Source organism: Scyliorhinus canicula, chromosome 11 (assembly GCF_902713615.1).
Source record: "Scyliorhinus canicula chromosome 11, sScyCan1.1, whole genome shotgun sequence".
NCBI lineage: Eukaryota > Metazoa > Chordata > Chondrichthyes > Carcharhiniformes > Scyliorhinidae > Scyliorhinus > Scyliorhinus canicula.
This window is the reverse complement of record NC_052156.1, coordinates 100658580-100682055: the sequence shown is the minus strand read 5'-3', so window position 1 is coordinate 100682055 and position 23476 is coordinate 100658580. Positions and strand designations below refer to the sequence as shown.

Sequence of the window (23476 nt, the reverse complement as noted above, 5' to 3'; positions counted from 1 at the left end):
CCATTTTTTATTTCAAACTGCTTCAAAATATGACAGGAAACCCTCAGCAAAACAGCTGGCGGAACTGCTCTTTGCTTTTCCTGTTGGAGACAACACTTTAAAAAACATTGGAAAATTCCACGCTAGTATGCATTTATAACTTTTATTTTTTACCATCTTGTCCTTCCTCTCCTCAAGCACCAATGGTGGAAGATTTACACCAAATAATGTGCCAGGCAGGAGAGAAAGAGAGAGTTCCTTTCACTTCCGAGGCCTAAATATTTCTGCTCAGTTCTCTCAGAAAGCATCATGCAGGAACCAATTACTGACTGTCATTGGGAAGAACACTGTCCCTGCCCAAGCCATCGGTTGCCAGTAAACCAATCAAACAAAGTCCCTCCATGGCTGGTCCTAAGATCCACTCGGTGCCAAGGAGTCTGGTTTCTCCTCTCCGAAATACAAAACCTGGGAGCACAGTGTCCTGACACATAGGCTGCTTCAACTTTGAGTCCTCTGGTTAAGGCACATCCCGATTATGGGTCCACAGACCAAAATAAGAAAAATAAAATAAAAGATTTGGGAACAAAGGAAATACACAGGAAGGACTTTTACAATTTAGCATGCAATATTTGGCTCAAAGTATACAAGACATGAACTGCCTGCGTGCCATAAAAGCTGTGTTCCTGATACTTCATTGGCCCAGATCTCTCGATCAAAGTATCAGTAAACTTTGAGATGTTTGCTGCTGATGCATGCTGAGACCCAGAGGAAGGCCTGAAGCACGCGTATACATCGTACTTGTGCATAAAATTTAAACTTCCGATGAATAGATATATGCTGCCTGGAGTCCTGCATTGATGCCTCGAGCACTGAAGCAGCCTTAGGTTAAATGTCCTGAAAATTGCCAGAAATTTACTCTGGGATGCTCACGCTGTTAATCATGGCCATAGGGTATGTGTTGAAAGTGATCAACAGCAAAAGCTCAAAATGTATTTCAAAGTAGATTTGCTGAACAAATACCACCTAACGTCCTCTGTTTCTGTCCCCACATCTGCCCCAAACCGCCGCCTCCTCTTTCTCCACCCAATCACCCCCTCCTCCACCCACCGACTGTCTACCCCACATCCATTTTGCCCACTGAGCCACCCCTCCCCCCCACCCCCATTTCTAATGATAATCCTTTCAATCAACAATGTTACCACTGACTGCATTTTCAATACTTTTATAATTTAACTTGACTTTTCCTTTCTTAACAATAAATTAGAGGTTATGCATCAGAGCAATTAAATGCCTTTTTAAAAAATAATTAAAAATGTTGAAAATTTTAAAGGACACACCTCAGTTCACTGCAGGCTGCTAAATCACCAGAGCTGTCCTTATGTTGTTCCAAAGAGGTGTGGCCTTGACCCGTCTGCACCTTAGCACTATGCTTCGTGGCTGCCTTTGTTAATGGTTGCAGTCAGGGCAGGTAATCCGTAAAGCTCCAGCACAAAAAGTTAAAGACAGTTTTTCATGTGGTCAGAAGCTGCACCTCAGCCTTGCTGCTGATCTGAAAATCGGGGCCATTGTGTCACCAAGTATTTCCATCTTTCTCCGCAATGCCAAAGGCCAAGGAGATGCGACTCAACTGATCTCCAGCACCTTTTCATCTGCTGTGGAACCCCTGACCTCTCCAATACTCTATCTGATGTTCTGTACTCCCTTCTCAAAGAGGTAAAGAACAGGGCTCTGAATGAGTGCGATGACATCTGTTCGCCTGAAGGAGAGGGTAACTACCTGTGAGAGGAATGGAATTGCATTAGGATAAAGGTGAATGGCAATGCCAGATGAATAGTTGGGGATGTAATGAAGTGTGTAGACAAAGAGGGGTGGCTGCAATTTGACCCCTGACTTTTTGATCAAAAACCATTCCTTTTTCATACATCTCTTGTATAAGATGACACCCAGCCTTTAGCCGAAAAATCCAACTCTTTGTACTTAACACCCACTCGCTGCTGAAATCAAACCTAACCATTGATAGAATTTTGGAATAGCACACCACTCCTTTCTGCACACGTCAACATGCACTAAAAATACTTTTTAGCTCCTTTTGCATTATTTTGGGGGTCAGGATTGGTGGGACAAATACAAATTTGCAATACTAAGACACCGGTAGAGCCTGGATTTCAACCCCTCAAAACTACTACATGTGTGAAAGTTGACCCCTACTCTTCTGGCTTAAATTTTAGTCTTAGAAAATTGACTTTCAGGCAAATGTGTGTGGTAATTTTTAAAAATCCAGATGCAATTTTCTTTTAATCAACAGTATGTGTACATGTTGATCATTTTGTTTAGGAAACAAAAAGAAAAATTGGAAAAGAAAGCAAAGGAAGTTTTTCGTACGCTGCTTCGACCAATTATCAGTCGTTACCTGCGACTTAAAAAGTTCAACAAATTTTGTATGATCGAGATGCCATGGCGTAGTCAGTTAAATATGCTATTGGGAATTCTCTGTTTTCATTCATTCATGAAGTATTATGAAGACGACACTTGGACCTCAAAAAACATTAGCAGGTATCTTAAAATTAACTATTAAATACTTTGACAAATTGACACTCTGCATGTGTAATATAAGGAGTGATCTATAGTTCAGTGGCAGCACTACACCTCTGAGTCAGAATTGTAGAATTCCTACAGTGCAGAAGGAGGCCATTCGACCCATTAAGCCTACACCGATCCTCTGAAAGAGCACTTCACCAAGGCCCACTCCCTCACCTAACCTGCACATCTTGGACTATGTCAGGAAACTGGAGCACCTGGAGGAACCCCACACAGACACGGGGAGAAAATGAAAACGCCACACAGTCATCCAGTTGAACTTGGGTCTCTGGCGCTGTGAGGTGGCAGTGCTAACTACTGTGCCACTGGGCAGAAGATTCTGGGTTGGAGTCACTAGACAGTGAGCAGCACTGACAGTTCTGATCTCTGAATATTGAGGTTGATCAAGATTGGCTCAGGTGCTTGTATTTGATTGGAATGGAAGGGTAATCCTTTTCATAGCTAGTGGGTTCTCCTGATTGAGAATTGTGATTCAAGCAAAAGGAGAGCTTTGTTACGGAAACAACGCAGAGCATGATCTGTTGGATTTAATTTGAAAGAAATGGGTCACACCATGTATGTTTACCTCAGAAGAGAAGAAAAATATCTCATGTAAAAGCAGTCAGCATTGCGGAAGAGAGTTCTTGGTACGGTGTCCTTGCAGTCAGCATTGCAGAGATGGCATCGTGATTTTTCAAAGATTTTTTTTGGGGGAAAAGGAATAAACTGCGAAAGAATGCAAATTAGTGAAAGTCAGGTTCATTATAATAAAGTATAATAAATAAGCAAAATAGGGTAAAGTAGGAAGTAAAGTTTGTGTATGGAAGGAGGTAAGTTTTTTAAAAATGTATTTTTATTAAGGCATTTATAAATAAACATCAAACACAGCCACAACCAAGATCAAGAAAATAACTATTAGGCGATCACATCATAACTAAATAGGTCACCAACAACCACAACCTGCCCTCCCCACCATCCCCCCCCCCCCCCCCCCCAACGATCTCTGCCTCCACCTTTCCTTGTTAATCCCAAACACCCCCCTCCCTGCTGATTTAGTTGCCCTGGAAGAAATCAACAAATGATTTCCATCTCTGCACAAACTCAGTCCTCTCAAGGCAAACTTAATTTTCTCCAGCCTAAGGAAATCCGCATGACCGCTCACCCACAACCTCCGGTTTCTGCGGCTGTGGGTCCCTCACCCTAACAGGATCCACTTCCGGGCTACCAGAGCGGCAAAGGCCAGAACGTAGGCTTAACTACTCCTACTGGGGCTCTCTCCCAATCCATTAGCTCTATATATATATTGTTATGGGCTAGGGTTTAGAGAACTCTAAAGTGTATCATGGAGTTCACCTGACCCACAACTTTAAATAGATTGTGGTATGGGGAGCACACGGCCCACTCTACAGGTGTGGTACAGCAGAAATGAAAAAATATTTTTTAAAGCAAAACAATGTTTATTCTATGAACTCAAGTTAACCTTTTTAAAACATACAGTGAACATCTTAGCAACCATTAATTCAAATACAACCCCCAAAGACTGCAACACTAAGTAATCCTTTAAGCTTTCCTTTTAACATTCATAAGACTTAAAAACAAAACCTTTAACAGAAGCACCTCAAGTTAAAGTCACTACTGAGAGCAGTTATTCGTTTTAAATCACCAAAGGAATGAGATAATTTAAAAAAATATAATCATAGACAGCGAGGAGGTTCTGAATCGGCTGCTAGGCTTAAAAATAGATAAATCTCCTGGGCCACATGAAATGTCTCCCAGACAGTTGAGTGAGGCAAAGGAGGGAATAGCAGGGGAGTTGGCAATAATTTTCAATTCCTCTCTGCTCCACAGGAGAAGTGCTGGAGGACTGAAGGATAGCTAATGTGGTACCATTATTCAAGAAGAGAGGAAGAGATAAATCAGGAAACTACAGGCAGTCTAAGCTCCGTAGTGGGGAAACTATTGGAAGCAATTCTGAGAGACCGACTTGAAATGAAAATGAAATGAAAATCGCTTATTGTCACAAGTAGGCTTCAAATGAAGTTACTGTGAAAAGCCCCTAGTCGCCACATTCCAGCGCCTGTTTGGGGAGGCTGGTACGGGAATTGAACCCGCACTGCTTGGCCTGCATTGGTCTGCTTCAAAATTAATCTGCAATTGACGAGGCAGGGATTAATCAAGAACAATCAGCATGGTTTTGTTCAGGACAGGTCATGTCTTACCAATTTGATTGAATTTTTTGAAGACCAGGGGCGCGATTCTCCGATGTCACGCCAGTTGGGAGAATAGCAGGCCGCGCCAGATTTTCACGCGACGCCAGTCCGACGCGCTCCCGCGATTCTCCGAAACGCGAAATCGGTCCCGTCGTGTTGCTCGGCCAAAACCCAGAGAATCGCCAGAGGCACCCAAAATGGCAATTCTCCGGAACCCCCACTATTCTCCGGCCCAGATGGGCCGAAGTCCACACCCGCTTTTTAAAGTCGTCAGCCAGTCGTGCTGGCTGACGCGAGCAGTGAGGAGGTGAGTGGACCGTCCCGGAGTCTCCACAGACTGGGGAAGGCATCCCCGAGAACGCAATGGTCAGTGGTGGTGGGGGGGGGAGGGGGGAGCGAGTAGTGGGGGGGGGAGAGCAAGTAGTGGGAGGGGGGAGGGAGGGAATAGTGGGAGGGGGGGAGAGGGAGTAGTGGAGGGGGAGAGGGAGTAGTGGAGGGAGAAGAGGGAGTAGTGGAGGGAGAAGAGGGAGTAGTGGGAGGGAGGGGGGAGAGGGAGGGAGTGGAGGTGGGAGGGGGGAGAGGGAGTGAGTGGAGTGGGTCGTCCACCCCCGGATGCAACATCTCAGCCACCCTGCCATGGCAGGACAGTGACGAGGACACGGCCGCTGGTTGCCCTGTGGCTGATGGGCACAGCCCACTGACATACCAGTGAGGAGGATGTTCTTAACTGACCGTTGGACGCAGAAAGTGACCAGGGGTTAGGCTGGCCGCGTGTCAGCAGCGCGACCAGGCCAGCGGGACACACAGGTATCCCGTGGCAGGCGGCTGCCGAGGTGTCGAATAACCTCCGTCTAACATGTCATTTCTCTGCTCCCCACCACCCTTCTGTAGGTGACCATAATGTATTCGAACCGAATGGCGATGTTCACCGCAGTGGTTGGGGCCGCTGCACTGAAGTTGGACATCCAGCAGCGTCCACAGCGACATCCCACAGTGGATGCAGGTGCAGCTGCAGCAGCAGAGGGAATGGCCGCGGAGTGGCCCGTCGTCGCCGTACAGGCCGCAGGCACTCATGGCCGATATGTCCAAGGGATGCCGAGGTGAACATTGACCCCCAAACGCTGAGGATGCGGGCACTGATGTCGAGCAGCATGGGGGGGGAGGAAGAGGAGGAGACACTGATGGTAGAGCCAGGGCGCCAGAGGCGACAATTGAGGCCTAGGGTGTACCGTGCCCAGATCTCTTTCGAGGCACTGCCGGACATCACCTGCAGGAGGAGATTCCGGTTCAGCAGGGAGACTGTCGCACATATCTGCCACCTCGTGGCGCACCTCGCCCCACGTGGAACAGGAGGAGGACACGCAATACCGGTTGCCATCAAGGTGACGGTGGCACTTAACTTCTATGCTACCGGTTCCTTCCAGTCTCCGAGTGGGAACCTATCCAGGATATCGCAGGCATCGGTCCACAGGTGCATCCGGGACGTGACCGACGCCCTGTTCGCCATCGCGGACCGCTACATAACCTTTCCCGAGGACCGAGCAAATCAAGAAGCACGAGCCCGTGGATTTGCCAACGTGGCCGGGATACCGATGGTCCAGGAGTGATTGATGGTGTTCACGTCCCCATGCGCCTGCCTGCAGGCAACAGGGAAGTGTTCACTAGCAGGAAGGGGACATACTCCATGAACATCCAGGTGGTATGCGACGCCCACATGTGGATCATGCATGTCTGCGCAAGGTTCCCAGGGTGTGTGCATGATGCGTACATTCTTGCTCAGTCATTCATCCCTGCTATGTTTGAGGGACGGCAGCCCCCGGCTGAGGGGCTTGTTGCTGGATGACAGGGGATATCCACTGAGGTCTTGGCTGATGACGCCCATACGGAGGCCTCAGATCAATGCGGGAGACCCTTTACAATGAGTCCCATGCAGCAACCAGGGTTGTGGTGGAGCGCTGCTTTGGTCTGCTGAAAATGAGATTCAGGTGCTTGGACCGCTCCGGAGGGGCCCTGCAGTACCAGCCCGACAGGGTCGCTCGCATTGTTGTGGTATTCTGTACGCTGCACAACATCGCAATGCAGAGGGGAGATGCCCTGGTGGAGGAGTCGGAGGGATAAGCCACTGGCAGTGCTGCCAACACGGAGGAGGTTGGTGGTGCGTCGGGCGCAGCACACAGACACGACCCGGGTGCTGGTAATGTCCAGGAGGCTGCACGACGGCACCGGCGAGGACAGGGGGCACACTGCAAGATTCACGCATGATGTGCGACGGCATCGCTGAACACTACCACTACCACCTGCAACGCCAGTCGTGCAGACGGACAGCACACAACTCCCCGACCCCCCCCACTCCACGTACACTGCTCCACTTCGAGATCACCCTTACCATTGTGGCACAGCGGTATGGCACGACATTGATGGCTGTGTCAGCGGGTGTGATCAGTGCCATGTTGAATGATGACAGCCCGCTCTGCGATGAGCTGTGAGCTCAGAATCGTTAGACAAAGTCTGACTCATGGCAATAACTGAACCATCCATCTCGGTGGTCGCTGAGTTCGTCAGGGACACTCCATCATGTGCCCGCGTGGCGTAGCTGGCGTCGGAGTGCCGAGGACTACGGTGTCCGACTGTGGGAGGGGGGGAGGAAGAGACTGCACATCCGGCACCAACGTTTCACCGCTCGTCAACCCCAGCGACACTCGGTCACCATCACGATCCCCGTGGCAACGGAAACATCACAGTCTTATAAGTTAGGTGCAACAGTGAGTTTAATGGTGAATATTATGTACTTATAACTGCCCTCCGACCGTCCAGCCCCTCGGCTGCTCCGACCTCCACCTGCTGTACCGGCTCAGCTGTGTGGTGCACACCAGACCGTGACCCAGGAGCCTTATCACTTAATTGCCCAACCAAGGTGAGTGTCTCTGGGATGGTGGATGGTGTGGGAGACAGCTGTGCCGCAAGCTCTAGGTCCTCATACATCAGAAATCCAGGCGTGTCCTGGTCCCAGTCATGTCCCAGCGCAGGGTGCACACGGACCATATACGGTTCAGCATCAGGTGAGTCCGTTGACTGTGTCGCCGTCCTCTGTGCGTCTGGGTCGACTGACCCCCTTCCTGTCCTGAATCACGGCCCGACCTTCGGGCAACGCACAGCCATGAAAGTCGTCACTGTCCGTCCTCTGTGCGTCTGGGTCCACTGACCCCCTTCCTGTCCTGTCTCACGGCCTGCCCTTCGGGCAACGCACAGCCATGAAAGTAGTCACTGTCCGTCCTCTGTACGTCCCGCTCGAGAATCTCGGATTTGGAGGATGGCACTCCTGCCCGACCTCCTGCCACCCTCTGGTGTGTGACCCTGGGTGCTGTGGTCGTCGCGGGTGGTCGCCTGTGTGGCACCAGATGGCCCTGGATGTTCGTCAGCTGGCCCTGGGGAACAGATTGATACGAGGTTAGTTAGACACGCTCGGCCGGGCGTTGGATGGTCCAGTGGGCAGAGTGTGAGGGGACAGAGGATGGGGGGTCCAGTGGGTAGAGTGAGGGAAGAGAGGATGGGCTGGGGGGGGGTAGTTGTCATGCAGGGTTGTCTCACTTGGTTCTGCACCTCCAAACTCGCATTGCGCGACCTCCCGGGTGGCAGATCCCCAAGCAAGGTCCAGCGCCCTCTGCTAGAACACTGTCAGGGGGTGCATAACGGGTGAACCCCCTCCGGTTCTGTTGCGCCCCCGGCTGTTGTGAGCAGTCTTGTCCTGTTGAGGGGGGGCATAGATAGATCACCACAATTAGGCAGGTATCATCAGGGCGTTCAGATATTGGCACAGGGTGGGGCAAAGTTGCAGCCACACCATGGCATCTCTCCAGGGGGTTGCAGCGTTCATGTGGGTCTGTGACAACGTCGTTTTCCACCCTCCACTCACTCTCGACCCCCCCTCCCCCTTGTGCCTGCCGGGGTGGGGGTGGGGGGGGTGTGATGAGGGGCATTGGGGGGGGGGGGGGATGGTTGTGACCCGGGGGCACCCTCGTGGCACTCACCCTGGCAGCCCTGGTGAGGTTGTGGAGCTTCTTGCAGCACTGCTCCCCGGACCGAGGGGTCTGCCCCACAGCACTGACTGCCGTGTCCACCTCACGCCACGCACGACGCTGGAAGGGTGGCGATGCCCTCGTCTTGGGCAGAGTATGCCCCTGTGCTGCTCCACCTCATCGAGGAGGGTCTCCAGGTGCGTATCACGGAACCTCGGGGCGGCCCTCCGTGGCTCCAACATTTCCCTTCCTCCTTTCCGTGCGTGGATCGTGCCTTTTTACGAAGCGGAGCGGCGTCATTCGGGCATCGCGTGCTGACAACGCACATTCGACGTCATGCCCCCCGTGTTCCTCGCGGCCCCAATGCTAGCCCAATCCCGGGGGCAGAATAGATCGCGATCGGGGCCGTTTCGCGCCGTCGTTGAACTCGACCGAGTTCACGACGGCTTTCTCGATGCGGCGCGACATTGGAGAATCGCGCCCCAGATGTGTAGATGAGGGAAATGCATTTGATCTAGTCTTCTTGAACTTCAGCAAGGCTTTTGATAAGGTCCCATGTGGGAAACTGATATTGAAGGTACATAAAAGTAGATAAATTTCCAGGGCCAGATGAAAAGTATCCCTGGCAGTTGAGTGAGGCAAAGGAGGAAATAGCAGGGAGTCTATGGTATCCAAAAAAATTTGACAAATTGCATCCATTTGGCAGGAAACAGAGGGTGAAGGTTGAGGGATGTTTTCCTAACTGAAAGCCTGTGTCCAGTGGGCCCTGCGGGGATCAGTGTTGGGACCCTTGCTGTTTGTGGTTTATACAACTGATTTAGACAAGAATGTAGGAGGGTTGATCAGTAAGCGGATGGTACAAAAATTGGTGGGGTGGTAAATGGTGAGGAGAATAGCCTTAGCTTGCAGGAGGATAGGCTGGCCAGATGGGCTGATAAGTGGCAAAAGAAACTTAACCCGGATAGTGTAAGGTGATGCACTTCAGCAGAACAAACAAGACAAGGGAATACTTGATAGACAGCAGGACCCTGGGATGCACCGAGGATCAGAGGGACCTTGATGTGCATGTACACCGGTCCCTTAAGGTAGCAGGACAGGTGGATGAAGTTGTTAAGAAGGTATTTGGTATTCTTGCTTTTATTGGCCGAGGCACAGAGTTTAGGAGTAAGGAAGGATATGCGGGAATTGTATAAAACATTGGTTCGGCCACAGCTAGAGTAATGTGTGCAGTTCACATTATAGGAGGATTATGATAACACTGGAAAGGGTGTAGAGGAGATTTACCAGGATATTTCCTGGGCTTGAGAGTTTTCGTTATGAAGAGAGATTGGACACATTGGGGTTGTTTTGCTTGAAGCAGAAGAGACTGAGGGGGGACATGATTGAGGTGTATAAAATTATGAGGGGCATAGGTAGAGTAGACAGGAACAAACTTTTCCCTTTGGCGGAGGGATCAATCACCAGGAAAAACTTTTTACATCAGAGGGTGGTGAGAGTCTGGAACTCACTGCTTGAAAGGGTGGTGAAGCAGAGACCCGTATAACATTTAAGAAGTATTTATATGTATACTTACGATGCCAAGGCATGTAAGGCTATGGGCCAAGTGCTGGAAAATGGAATTAGAATAGTTAGATGGTTGTATTTGATCAGTGCAGACGCGTTGGGCCGAAGGGCCTTTCTGTGCTGTGGACCTCTATGACTCTACAACATATATGCCTACGACTCACCATCAATCCTCCACTCATAGTGGAAAATTATTCAGCATCCACGGTTAAGTAAGAAGTCTCACAACACCAGGTTAAAGTCCAACAGGTTTATTTGAAATCACAAGCTTTTGGAGCGCTGCTCCTTCATCAGGAGAAAGATAAACTCCATGGATACCACCTGGAATCTGTTAAAGTGATAGAGGGCATTCGAAAACTCACAGATATAAGTGAGAAAACCTTGACAAGCGGACAGGAAATAGAGTTGAGATTGGAAGGAATCATTTCAGCAAGACTGGAACAGTCTGAAATAATAGATCAGATTTTCTGCTCCCATTCATTTTGGGTGGGTTTGGTGACAAGAACGGTAATTCTTGCGGGGCCTAAATTGCGTTTGAAGTTGGCAATAGGTTCTGTTGCAAATGTCCCCGTCCCGCCACCAGTGACATAATTCAACTCCGGGAACACCTTATAATAAATTAGAATCTCATCATTATCAGGTCTTTATGTTTGATGATTCCCACACACCCATTTATAGTCCATTCAGGTCAGCATGAGGCAGTGGTGTGAATTACCGCCGGTCTCCCACAGCATGCCCCTGGGTGAGCAGGAGCTCAGATTAGTGCACTACTCGGGTCATGCCCGGCAGTGTCAGTCGCGTAGGGAAAGGTTGCGGGAGCATTTCATTTTAACTTTTGTGCACCAGGGTAGCCTTTTAAAAAGAGCACCTCAATCTTTAAAAACAACCTTTCTCGCGGAGGGGCAGCTGACTCTGAGCCCACCCAGCCAGCATGATGTCATGTGACCCACCCCTTGCCATTTATTTTTTCAACGAAGTGAAGGAAGCTGCCGTTGGCACTGATGGCTTCACTGAAAAGGCATAAAATTCTGCCCAGTGGGTCTGTCTGATGGTAATAGTTCGGATTGGCTAGACTTTCCTCTTTCATGAAAGTCCACCAAAATGTAAGGCAATTTCCAAACAGAAGAAACCCAATTTTAGTTCATTATGACTCGTAAAATTGAGGCCGCAACCATGTTATCTCACAGAGGTCATTTAAATAGGCAAGGCCCAACTTTCACCCAAACCCAGCATCATTGACATTAGGCAGGATTCAATCAGGTGTGGCTGAAGGCCTCAGCATTTTGTTTCAGTTGTCTCTAGCTCCCATTTGAAATAATTAAATAATGTGTCCATATAACATACAGTGCAGAAGGAGGCCATTCGGCCTCTCGAGTCTGCACCAACCCACTTAAGCCCTCTCTTCCACCCTATCCCCGTAACCCAATAAGCCCTCTTAACCATTTTGGACACTGAGGGCAATTTATCATGGCCAGTCCACCTAACCTGCACGTCTTTGGACTGTGGGCGGAAACCGGAGGAAACCCACGCAGACACTGGGAGAACGTGCAGACTCCGTACAGACAGTGACCAAGCGGGGAATCGAACCTGGGACCCTGGCGCTGTGAAGCCACAGTGCTATCCACTTGTGCTACCGTGCTGCCCTTCCGGGCCCTTCCATATTAGCCTTCCGGGTCTATTGATTATTGATGTGGAGATGCCGGCGTTGGACTGGGGTGAGCACAGTAAGAAGTCTTACAACACCAAGTTAAAGTCCAACAGGTTTGTTTCAAACACGAGCTTTTGGAGCACTGCAGGACCTGAGGAAGGAGCAATGCTCCGAAAGCTCGTGTTTGAAACAAATCTGTTGGACTTTAACCTGGTGTTGTAAGACTTCTTACCGTATTGATTATTGGCAGTTGGTTTTGCTGACAGTGCTATCACCAGATGCCATCCTTACCTGTGCTAGTTAAATTATAGTTGGGTATCGTTAAATCCCAACTTTTTAATGAGATGAGAGCTGTCTGAAACCCACCTGTAAATCACAAGGAGTGCATTCTGGAGTATTGTTCTGCTGAGTGCACAGGCTTGTGGCTGCAGAAGCCATTTTGCACAGTGTTTTTTCACAAGAATCTCTCTTTAAAACAGATCAAATATTTTCACATCTGTGAAATAAAAAACTTGCATCTGAAGTCCAAAAACAGATTTTCACCCTTATTACCGACATTTTCCGGCCCTTCCTGCTGGCGGGTTCTCTGGTGCCGCCAATGGCAATCCCACCTCGTGCGTTCCCTGGTGATGGTGAGTGTGGGGCATGTAAAACCACTGAGAGATCGGTGGGATCGGAATATCCCACCACCGGCCAATAGTGGGCCGTCTCTGACACTGGAAGAAATGTCACACGGAGCTGGATAATCCTGCCCCATATTCTTTTTAATAAAAATTGCTGTAGGAAATGGTGCTCCTTGAGTGACTCACATTAAAGAAAACACGTTTACCTTTAACAAACTGTTGCTTTCATGTTGTTTACAGATATTCTATTTTGGACCCTGAAATTTTTACTCTACATAGCTGTGGTGGTTTACTCCTGAACCCGGAGATTCATGATTCAGATATTATGCAACAAATTCCTGTAACATCAATGTTCGCAATCAGAAAAAAAGAAAAGTCAACAGATTCAGATCAAGGCTGTAGGTTGCACTACATTTAAAATTGTCTGGTTGCTCAACATCTATTAACAAAATATGTGGGTTTTTTTTCAATAAACATTAAAGAAATGTTCCAGAATAGTTTAGGGCAGTAGGTTTCCCTGCAAGTCACACACCATCCTTCCTTGGAAATAAGTCGCTGATTCTTCATTGTCCCTGAGTCACAATTCTGGAACTCCCTCCCTACCAGCTCTGTGGGTGTACCTCCACCACATGGACTGCAGCAATTTGAGAAAGCAGATCACCTACCACCACCTTTTCAAGGGCAATTAGCGATGGGTAATAAATGTAGGCCTTGCTGGAAATGCCCACATTCCAGAAACAATTTTTTTCAAAAAAATGTCTTATAATTAAGACTTGTAATCTATGTTTTAAAAGGAAAGCTGTGCACTGATCCATGAAGTACTTGCTCAGCTTTTTCCCCAATGCTATTGCTTCCATTGGAACAGTGGGAACTGAGACTGGAATAGAAATAGGGAACACTTATTCGGGATTGTATTGACTGTAGCATTTACCTACGGCTGCACAGAAAATATTGAAGCAAATATAAATGTATTTTGATCAACATTATTGCTAGTTTGGTTTGTCTCCTGTTAATTTAACAAAGAACTAAAAGCCAAATGTTGGTGAATTAAAAAAATAGCTAATTATTAGCCATGAAATAAAATTGGGTGAATTGCAACATGATTTTACGCCGACTTATAGAACATAGAACATAGAACGATACAGCGCAGTACAGGCCCTTCAGCCCTCGATGTTGCACCGACATGGAAAAAAAAACTAAAGGCCATCTAACCTACACTATGCCCTTATCATCCATATGCTTATCCAATAAATTTTTAAATGCCCTCAATGTTGGCGAGTTCACTACTGTTGCAGGTAGGGCATTCCACGGCCTCACCACTCTCTGCGTAAAAAACCCACCTCTGACCTCTGTCCTATATCTATTACCCCTCAATTTAAGGCTATGTCCCCTCGTGCTAGCCACCTCCATCCGCGGGAGAAGGCTCTCGCTGTCCACCCTATCTAACCCTCTGATCATTTTCTATGCCTCTATTAAGTCACCTCTTAACCTTCTTCTCTCTAACGAAAACAACCTCAAGTCCATCAGCCTTTCCTCATAAGATTTTCCCTCCATACCAGGCAACATCCTGGTAAATCTCCTCTGCACCCGTTCCAAAGCTTCCACGTCCTTCCTATAATGAGGCGACCAGAACTGTACGCAATACTCCAAATGCGGCCGTACCAGAGTTTGGTACAGCTGCATCATGACCTCATGGCTCCGGAACTCAATCCCTCTACCAATAAAGGCCAACACACCATAGGCCTTCTTCACAACCCTATCAACCTGGGTGGCAACTTTCAGGGATCTATGTACATGGACACCGAGATCCCTCTGCTCATCCACACTACCAAGAATTTTACCATTAGCCAAATATTCCGCATTCCTGTTATTCTTTCCAAAGTGAATCACCTCACACTTCTCCACATTAAACTCCATTTGCCACCTCTCAGCCCAGCTCTGCAGCTTATCTATGTCCCTCTGTAACCTGCAACATCCTTCCGCACTGTCTACAACTCCACCGACTTTAGTGTCGTCTGCAAATTTACTCACCCATCCTTCTGCGCCCTCCTCTAGGTCATTTATAAAAATGACAAACAGCAACGGCCCCAGAACAGATCCTTGTGGTACGCCACTCGTAACTGAACTCCATTCTGAACATTTCCCATCAACTACCACTCTCTGTCTTCTTTCAACTAGCCAATTTCTGATCCACATCTCTAAATCACCCTCAATCCCCAGCCTCCGTATTTTCTGCAATAGCCGACCGTGGGGAACCTTATCAAACGCTTTACTGAAATCCATATACACCACATCAACTGCTCTACCCTCGTCTACCTGTTCAGTCACCTTCTCAAAGAACTCGATAAGGTTTGTGAGGCATGACCTACCCTTCACAAAACCATGCTGACTATCCCTAATCATATTATTCCTATCTAGATGATTATAAATCGTATCTTTTATAATCCTCTCCAAGACTTTACCCACCACAGACGTTAGGCTCACCGGCCTATAGTTACCGGGGTTATCTCTACTCCCCTTCTTGAACAAAGGGACCACATTTGCTATCCTCCAGTCCTATGGCACTATTCCTGTAGCCAATGATGACCTAAAAATCAACGCCAAAGGCTCAGCAATCTCTTCCCTGGCTTCCCAGAGAATCCTAGGATAAATCCCATCCGGCCCCGGGGACTTATCTATTTTCACCTTGTCCAGAATTGCCAACACTTCTTCCCTACGCACCTCAATGCCATCTATTCTAATAGCCTGGGTCTCAGCATTCTCCTCCACAATATTATCTTTTTCTTGAGTGAATACTGACGAAAAGTATTAATTTAGTATCTCGCTTATCTCCTCAGCCTCCACACACAACTTCCCACCACTGTCCTTGACTGGCCCTACTCTTACCCTAGTCATTCTTTTATTCCTGACATACCTATAGAAAGCTTTTGGGTTTTCCTTGATCCTACCTGCCAAAGACTTCTCATGTCCCCTCCTTGCTCGTCTCAGCTCTCTCTTTAGATCCTCCCTTGCTTCCTTGTAACTATCAAGCGCCCCAACTGAAACTTCACGCCTCATCTTCACATAGGCCTCCTTCTTCCTCTTAACAAGAGATTCCACTTCTTTGGTAAACCACGGTTCCCTCGCTCGACCCCTTCCTCCCTGCCTGACTGGTATGTACTTATCAAGAACATGCAATAGCTGTTCCTTGAACAAGCTCCACATATCCAGTGTGCCCAACCCTTGCAGCCTACTTCTCCAACCAACACATCCTAAGTCATGTCTAATGGCATCATAATTGCCCTTCCCCCAGCTATAACTCTTGCCCTGCGGGGTATACTTATCCCTTTCCATCACTAACGTAAAGGTCACCGAATTGTGGTCACTGTATCCAAAGTGTTCACCTACCTCCAGATCTAACACCTGGCCTGGTTCATTACCCAAAACCAAATCCAAAGTGGCCTCACCTCTTGTTGGCCTGTCAACATATTGTGTCAGAAAACCCTCCTGCACACATTGTACAAAGAACGACCCATCCAATGTACTCGAACTATATCTTTTCCAGTCAATATTAGGAAAGTTAAAGTCTCCCATAACAACTACCCTGTTACTTTCGCTCTTTTCCAGAATCATCTTCGCCATCCTTTCCTCTACATCTCTAGAACTATTAGGTGGCCTATAGAAAACTCCCAACAGGGTGACCTCTCCTTTCCTGTTTCTAACCTCAGCCCATACTACCTCGGAAGAAGAGTCCCCCATCTAGCATCCTTTCCGTCACCGTAATACTGTCCTTGACTAGCAGCGCCACACCTCCCCCTCTTTTGCCCCCTTCTCTGACCTTACTAAAGCACCTAAACCCCGGAACCTGCAACAACCATTCCTGTCCCTGCTCTATCCATGTCTCTGAAATGGCCACAACATCGAAGTCCCAGGTACCAACCCATGCTGCCAGTTCCCCTACCTTATTTCGTATACTCCTGGCATTGAAATAGACACACTTCAAACCACAGACCTGAACACTGCCGCCCTCCTGCGAAGTCAAATCTGTGCTCCTGACCTCTCTACTCTCAATCTCTCGCACCCCAAAACTACAATCCAGGTTCCCATGCCCCTGCTGAATTAGTTTAAACCCCCCCAAAGAGTACTAACAAATCTCCCCCCCAGGATATTGGTGCCCCTCAGGTTCAGATGTAGACCATCCTGTCTATAGAGGTCCCACCTTCCCCAGAAAGAGCCCCAGTTATCCAGAAATCTGAATCCCTCCCGCCTGCACCATCCCTGTAGCCACGTGTTTAATTGCTCTCTCTCCCTATTCCTCATCTCACTATCACGTGGCACGGGCAACAACCCAGAGATAACAACTCTGTTTGTTCTCGCTCTGAGCTTCCATCCTAGCTCCCTAAAGGCCTGCCTGACATCCTTGTCCCCTTTCCTACCTATGTCGTTAGTGCCAATGTGGACTACGACTTGGGGCTGCTCCCCCTCCCCCTTAAGGACCCGGAAAACACGATCCGAGACATCACGTACCCTTGCACCTGGGAGGCAACATACCAAACGTGAGTCTCTCTCGCTCCCACAAAATCTCCTATCTGTGCCCCTGACTATTGAGTCCCCAATTACTAATGTTCTACTCCTTTGCCCCCTTCCCTTCTGAGCAACAGGGACAGACTCCGTGCCAGAGGCCCGTACCCCATGGCTTACCCCTGATAAGTCGTCCCCCCCACAAGTATCCAAAACGGTATACTTGTTACTCAGGGGAACGACCGCAGGGGGTCCCTGCACTGACTGCTTCTTCCCAGTCCCTCTTACAGTTACCCATCTATCTCCAGTCTTTGGTGTAACTACTTCCCTGAAGCTCCTATCTATGACCCCCTCTGCCTCCCGAATGATCCGAAGTTCATCCAGCTCAAGCTCCAGGTCCCTAACACGGTTTTTGAGGAGCTGGAGTTGGGTGCACTTCCCACAGATGAAATCAGCAGGGACACTGACGGCGTCCCTCACCTCAAACATTCTGCAGGAGGAGCATTGTACTGCCTTCCCTGACATCCCCTCTAGATTAAAAAAAAACAAGAAAAAGAAAAAGAAAGGAAGAGCTTACCTGATATTACCTCAAACCCTGTTCCCGCTGAAAGGTAAGCAAATTTAAAGGCACTCACTCACCTTCACGACAGGCCCCTGCTCCCGCTTCCCAACCACCGTGGGGTGGGGGGGTTGGTTAGAGGAGGAGGTAGGGTGGGAAACACTCACAAAGTGTTTCGGGTTTAACTGTCACTTGCCAACAGCCCCTCCACAAACCACCTTCAACTTAGGCTGACCGCACTGCACGTATGCAAATTTCCCCAGAACAGCTGATCAGTAGCTCTGCTCTGCTGCCCTCTGCTTGTTGCTTGCCTTTACTCAAACTCCTTGGGTCTCCTTCACAGGTTCACCTTCAACTTAGGCTGACCGCACTGTACGTATGCAAATTTCCCCAGAACAGCTGATCAGTAGCTCTGCTCTGCTGCCCTCTGCTTGTTGCTTGCCTTTACTCAAACTCCTTGGGTCTCCTTCACAGGTTCACCTTCAACTTAGGCTGACCGCACTGTACGTATGCAAATTTCCCCAGAACAGCTGATCAGTAGCTCTGCTCTGCTGCCCTCTGCTGGTTCTTTCAGTGGCTCTTGGCTCTCGCTAGATTCCCCACTCTCTTCCCCCCCCCCCCCCCCACGCCACCAAATCTGCCATGTGCAGGCTGGGAGAACTCTGCCCAATGTTTTACATGTAGGTTGAAAGAATATTCAAACTACTGTTTAGTTGGAATTGTGCCATTTGAAGCTCTCATGCAAAATCTTGTTTCCAAAAGAATGTCTGGTTGTGGCATATACTTAAAGTGGATTTTGAATCTGCTCTGGATCTTTATGCAAACCGTATTTTATATGTAATATATTCATTTCATGGAAGGGAATGATGCCATTTCTGAAAGCACTGAAAGCAGTCACACACCAGTGACTCAGATTGGTGAAGAATCTGATTCCATTGCAGAAGAAGTGGGCAAACCAAGCACGAGAGCCATATTGATGTTCGACCAACTGGGCAAATCATTTTTACACATCAAGAGAGCAGTGGTAATTTAATTTATAAACTGTTTTGCTAGTTATTACTGAGGTGATAAAGGTCTTTGAAATTTGTTTCTCTGTAGACACTTCCCTGGCAATTGGCTGATTGACATTTAGACATTTAGACTTTGCTTACAAAAATTCTTGAGCCTCATTTATTCGTCTTCCCTGTATAGTAGTCATGGCTATTGTCAATGGAAAACAATTATCTGATCTCTGTCACACAAATCATGACATGTGATTACAAACATGTTCCTTTGTAAGAAGGGCGGCAAGGATAATCCAGGAAATTACAGGCTGGTCAACCATATGTCAGTGGTAGGGAAATTATTGGAAAGGATTCTTCGACGCAGGATTTATTCCTATTTGGAAGCAAGTGGATGTATTAGTGAAGGGGTGGTTGTGTCTCACTAACTGATCGAGTTTTTTGAGGAAGCGACGAAGGTGATTGATGAATGTAGGGCAGTGGATGTTCTCTACATGGACTTCAGTAAGGCCTTTGACATGGTCCCTCATGGCAGACTGGTACAGAAGGTGAAGTCACACGGCATCAGAGGTAAGCTGGCAAGATGGATACCGAACTGGCTCGGTCATAGAAGGCAGAGTAGCAATGGAAGGGTGCTTTTCTAATTGGAGGGCTGTGACTAGTGGTGTTCCACAGGGATCAATGTGGGCACCTTTGCTGTTTGTAGTATATATAAAAGATTTGGAGGAAAATGTAACTGGTCTGATTAGTAAGTTTGCAGACGACACAAAGATTGGTGGAAATGCGGATAGCAATGAGAACTGTCAGAGGATATGGCAGGATATAGATTGGTTAGAGACTTGGGCGGAGAGATGGCAGATGGAGTTTAATCTGGACAAATGTGAGGTTATGCATTTTGGAAGGTCCAATACTGGTAGGAAATGTACAGTAAATGGCAGAACCCTTAAGAGTATGTACAGGTCCATAGGTCACTGAAAGTGGCAACACAGGTGGAGAAGGTTGTCAAGAAGGCATACGGCATTCTTTCTTTCATCGGAATGGGCATTGAATATAAAAATTAGCAAGTCATGTTGCAGCTGTATAGAACCTTAGGCCACACTTGGAATATAGTGTTCAATTCTGGTCGCCACACTACCAAAGGATGTAGAGGCTTTGGAGAGGGTGCAGAAGAGGCTTACCAGGATGTTGTCTGGAATGAAGGACATTAGCTATGAGAAAAAGTTAGATAAACCCAGTTTGTTTTCACTGGAACGACGGAAGTTGACAGACGACCTGATAGAAATCTACAAAATTATGAGGGCATGGACAGAGTCGATAGAAGCTTTTTCCCAGGGTGGAAGAGTCATAGGTTTAAGGTGTGAGGGGCAAAGTTTAGAGGAGATGTGCGAAGGAAGTTTTTTACACAGAGGGTAGTGGGTGCCTGGAACCTGCTGCCAGAGAAGGTGGGGGAAGCAGGTACGATAGTGACGTTTAAGGGGCGTCTTGAGAAATACATGAATAGCATGGGAATAGAGGGATACTGGCCCCAGAAGTGTAAAAAGCTTTGCCGCCTCCACATTTACCCAAAACTGACAGACTGATTAGGTGGAAAGAAAACAGCATTGAAAATAATATTGCTCAAGTTTACATTTTATTGAAGTGTTGCTTTGTAACATTAGGTGCTTGCACACCGTGGAGGCCATTGGACAGCGTTGCAGAATGCCTGTCGATTTATGTGGAATTGTGCACATAATGCAATGATGTACATTACCTCTGTGGAGTCGCTGAAAGAAACGGTTTTGACTACAGACAGAGTCAAGAATATCTTTTGTCTACCATTCTACTTAGCTGCACAGACTCTCCTTGATATGGTAGTGCAACTACAGAACACCTACAGTAATATCAAGGTAGCACAATCGCAGTTAAATTAATAAGATTGGTATGTGTAGGGTGTGTTTAACGGGGCGTTTCTCAGGGCCTGCAGTGCTGAGAAAGGCCCTGCTATCAAACAGAACTCTGTTTTTCTTTTGGCCTCGGCAAGGAATGCCCGCACTTACCTTCATTTCCTGCACTGACGAGCTCAGCTTAGCAGTGCAGGAAGGGATCAGGCATTTTTAAATGCCACCCCGATCACCCAGATCTCTTGAGCCCCCTCGGACTCCCACTGTGGCCTCTGGAACCCCAGCACCCCAACCTACCGATTAGGGATTCCTCGAGCCCCTGTCATCCAGGCAGTGCCGCTGCTAGCCTGGCAGTGCCATCTGGGCACCCTGGCAGTGCCAGGCTGGCAGTGCCAAGGTGCAAGGAGGAGTGCCAGAGTATCATCCTGCCCATGAGCCCGACCTCCGTGGAGTCTGGAATGGCCTGGGAAACCCCCATCCCTGGTGCCCTTTTGCCTGGTCCACGTTTTTGTTGACAAGTGCTAAATGGTACCATGGCACGATATCCCAAGCATGGGTGTTCAATCCCAGGCCTTGGGAGAATCCGGCACAGACGAATTTAAGAGAGCCTAACTGCTCACTTAAATATGCAAGTCCGGATCCCGCCCAATGAGGGCAAGATCCAGATCGCGATGTCTCGCGAAAACTTGTTTGATCTTGTGAGGGCTCCCGAGTATCGCAAATCTCGTGAGAGGCCTCCACAAAACAATGGAAGACATACATTTATCCAGTTCTGGTCTCTTGAGCATTCCAGATATTCATCTCTCCACACCTCTATCTGACTGCCTCTCCCGCTTTCTTTTCTTCTTCAACACTCCTTCAAATTTTGTTTGATAACTCTCCTGTGAAGCATCTTGTGAGGCTTAATTATTTTAAAGGTGCCATGCAAACGCAAGTTGTTTCTAATTTAAAATCTTATCACTTTGCAATTTAACCATTGTTACATTTAAAGTGGCCAGTGATTGCAATGTGGAAATGCTTTACTTTGGACTCGTATAATGGTACAAATATCAAATACATTTCAGTTTATATAATTACATTTAATGTAAGGTAAATTAACTTTTGTATTTTTAGGTAATGGTTTATCTTTTCATTTTTTCTTAAACAGTTTGTTGATCCAAATGGCATCTTTAGTGTTCCTAGCTGTGTTGGAAGTATATCAGATGATCATGGGGGATATAGTCTGAAATTTGAACAGCCACTTGACGATGTAAATGTGGTGGATTTACACTTGGTGTGTTCTTTAGCACTGTACTCTATAGAATTACTCTGCCATCAGAAAAAGTGGGAAAGCTTAGTCTTCTTAGCCATCCACTTCAACGCAGTTACACAGTGAGTGATGTTTTAATCTTCTGACCAGTTTTATGTTGTTTTTTTTATCATTTGGGACAGCTGGGTTGTGCATTTTCAATCTCACTTGGTCCTTGTGGAGTAGCATATGGATTTCACCTTGTGTTTCCTCCAAATAAACGGAAAAACATTTTGCAGTGAGATTGAAATAACGTACAATATTGTTGCACAGTCAATGTATTTCCTCAAATTTTTGTGTGTGCTTCTTTAGCAAAGATATAATTTCATTTGAAATAGTGGGCTCAATGTTACTGCGGGCTTTGGGACCTCACATCAGGACCAAATTGGGGTCCTGAGCCCACACCTGGCAGCGGCCGGACTGGCTTACAGATTTTACCACAGGCAGCCTCCTAAGTGACGGCTTCCAGGTGGGTCGTCTAATTGAGGACAGCAAGTTGACTCTTGATGCTGCTGACCCAATCAGAGGGCTGGCAACCTCGGAAGCCTCAGCCAGGAGAAGTGGATATTGCTGGGGCATGTCTTGGCAGCAGATGGTCATGCAAGTGACTAGAAAGTTAAGTGTAATTTCATATTCAGGATAGCTGCAGGGCAAATCCCTCTGGGAGGATCACTGGGCTGCGAGGGCTACCTAGGATGTCCATCAACCCCTCTGTGAGGCATGAAAGTTCAGGCTCCACTTCCCCCCCCAGATGGCTATTTCCATGATTTTGCAGACTTCCCATGTGGCAGGGAACCATCCTGCCGCTGGCAAAATGTCGGTGGCCCTCTAAAATGGTCTTCATAGGATCTTTGATTTTTAAATTGGATGCCTTACTTCTTGGAGCGGACAATCATCCTGTCTCACAACCCACTCCTGGAAAACATCATAGGTGGCAGGACTGCATCCGGAGCCATCCCAACTCAAGTCACCACTATTATACTGGCATCGCCGCCTTCTGAGACTGGTCAAACTCTTCCCAATATAACATATGCAGGAATTTGACATAAATGGATTATCCATTGTCCAAAAGGATTTAGAAGAATTTCAACCCAAATTTGGGGACTCATGTATGTGTGGAGCAAATACGAGGTGGAGACCTAGGCACGGGGACCTAGCAAGGTGGCCAGGTTAAAAGGTCTACCTCTTTTCGTTGGACATCAGTCCAGGTCTGGAGTAAGTGTGAGCCCTCTAACTGTCACACTCCTCCATATTTCTCTCACCCCACCATACCCCTAATATCCCCCTCAACCCCATACTCTCTATCCCATAGCACTCACACCCTTTACCATTGCACCCATAATACCCCTTATCCCATATAACCCCTCACTCCATACACACTCCATTCCCACCATCATCACCCATATCCACTCACCTAGTTACCACTATGTACAGAGCTCACGAGTCCTAATGTAACATTGGGAAGTCTTTGAAATACACACAAAGCATTCATAATGAGATTCCATTTCACACCTGGGTCAACAAAACCTCCAGAGCTGAATGCATGGAACATGGCATCTCTGAACTCGTGTCAGCCACGTTGCCTTTAAAAACCAGCCCAACTCCATGAAAATTATTGTGGTCTGAAATGCT

General features: G+C 47.6%; 1 protein-coding gene across 2 annotated transcripts in view; it reads left to right on the top strand.

Moving 5' to 3' along the window:
* Window positions 1-23476, top strand: part of cfap54 (cilia and flagella associated protein 54) — a 763542-nt gene that overhangs the window by 406592 nt on the left and 333474 nt on the right. For both annotated transcript variants that reach the window (XM_038810895.1, XM_038810894.1), the window contains 5 exons: window positions 2314-2532; window positions 12857-13014; window positions 18536-18699; window positions 20335-20562; window positions 21704-21927. In XM_038810895.1, coding sequence (XP_038666823.1) covers window positions 2314-2532; window positions 12857-13014; window positions 18536-18699; window positions 20335-20562; window positions 21704-21927 — 993 coding nt within the window. The remainder of the gene's footprint in view (window positions 1-2313; window positions 2533-12856; window positions 13015-18535; window positions 18700-20334; window positions 20563-21703; window positions 21928-23476) is intronic.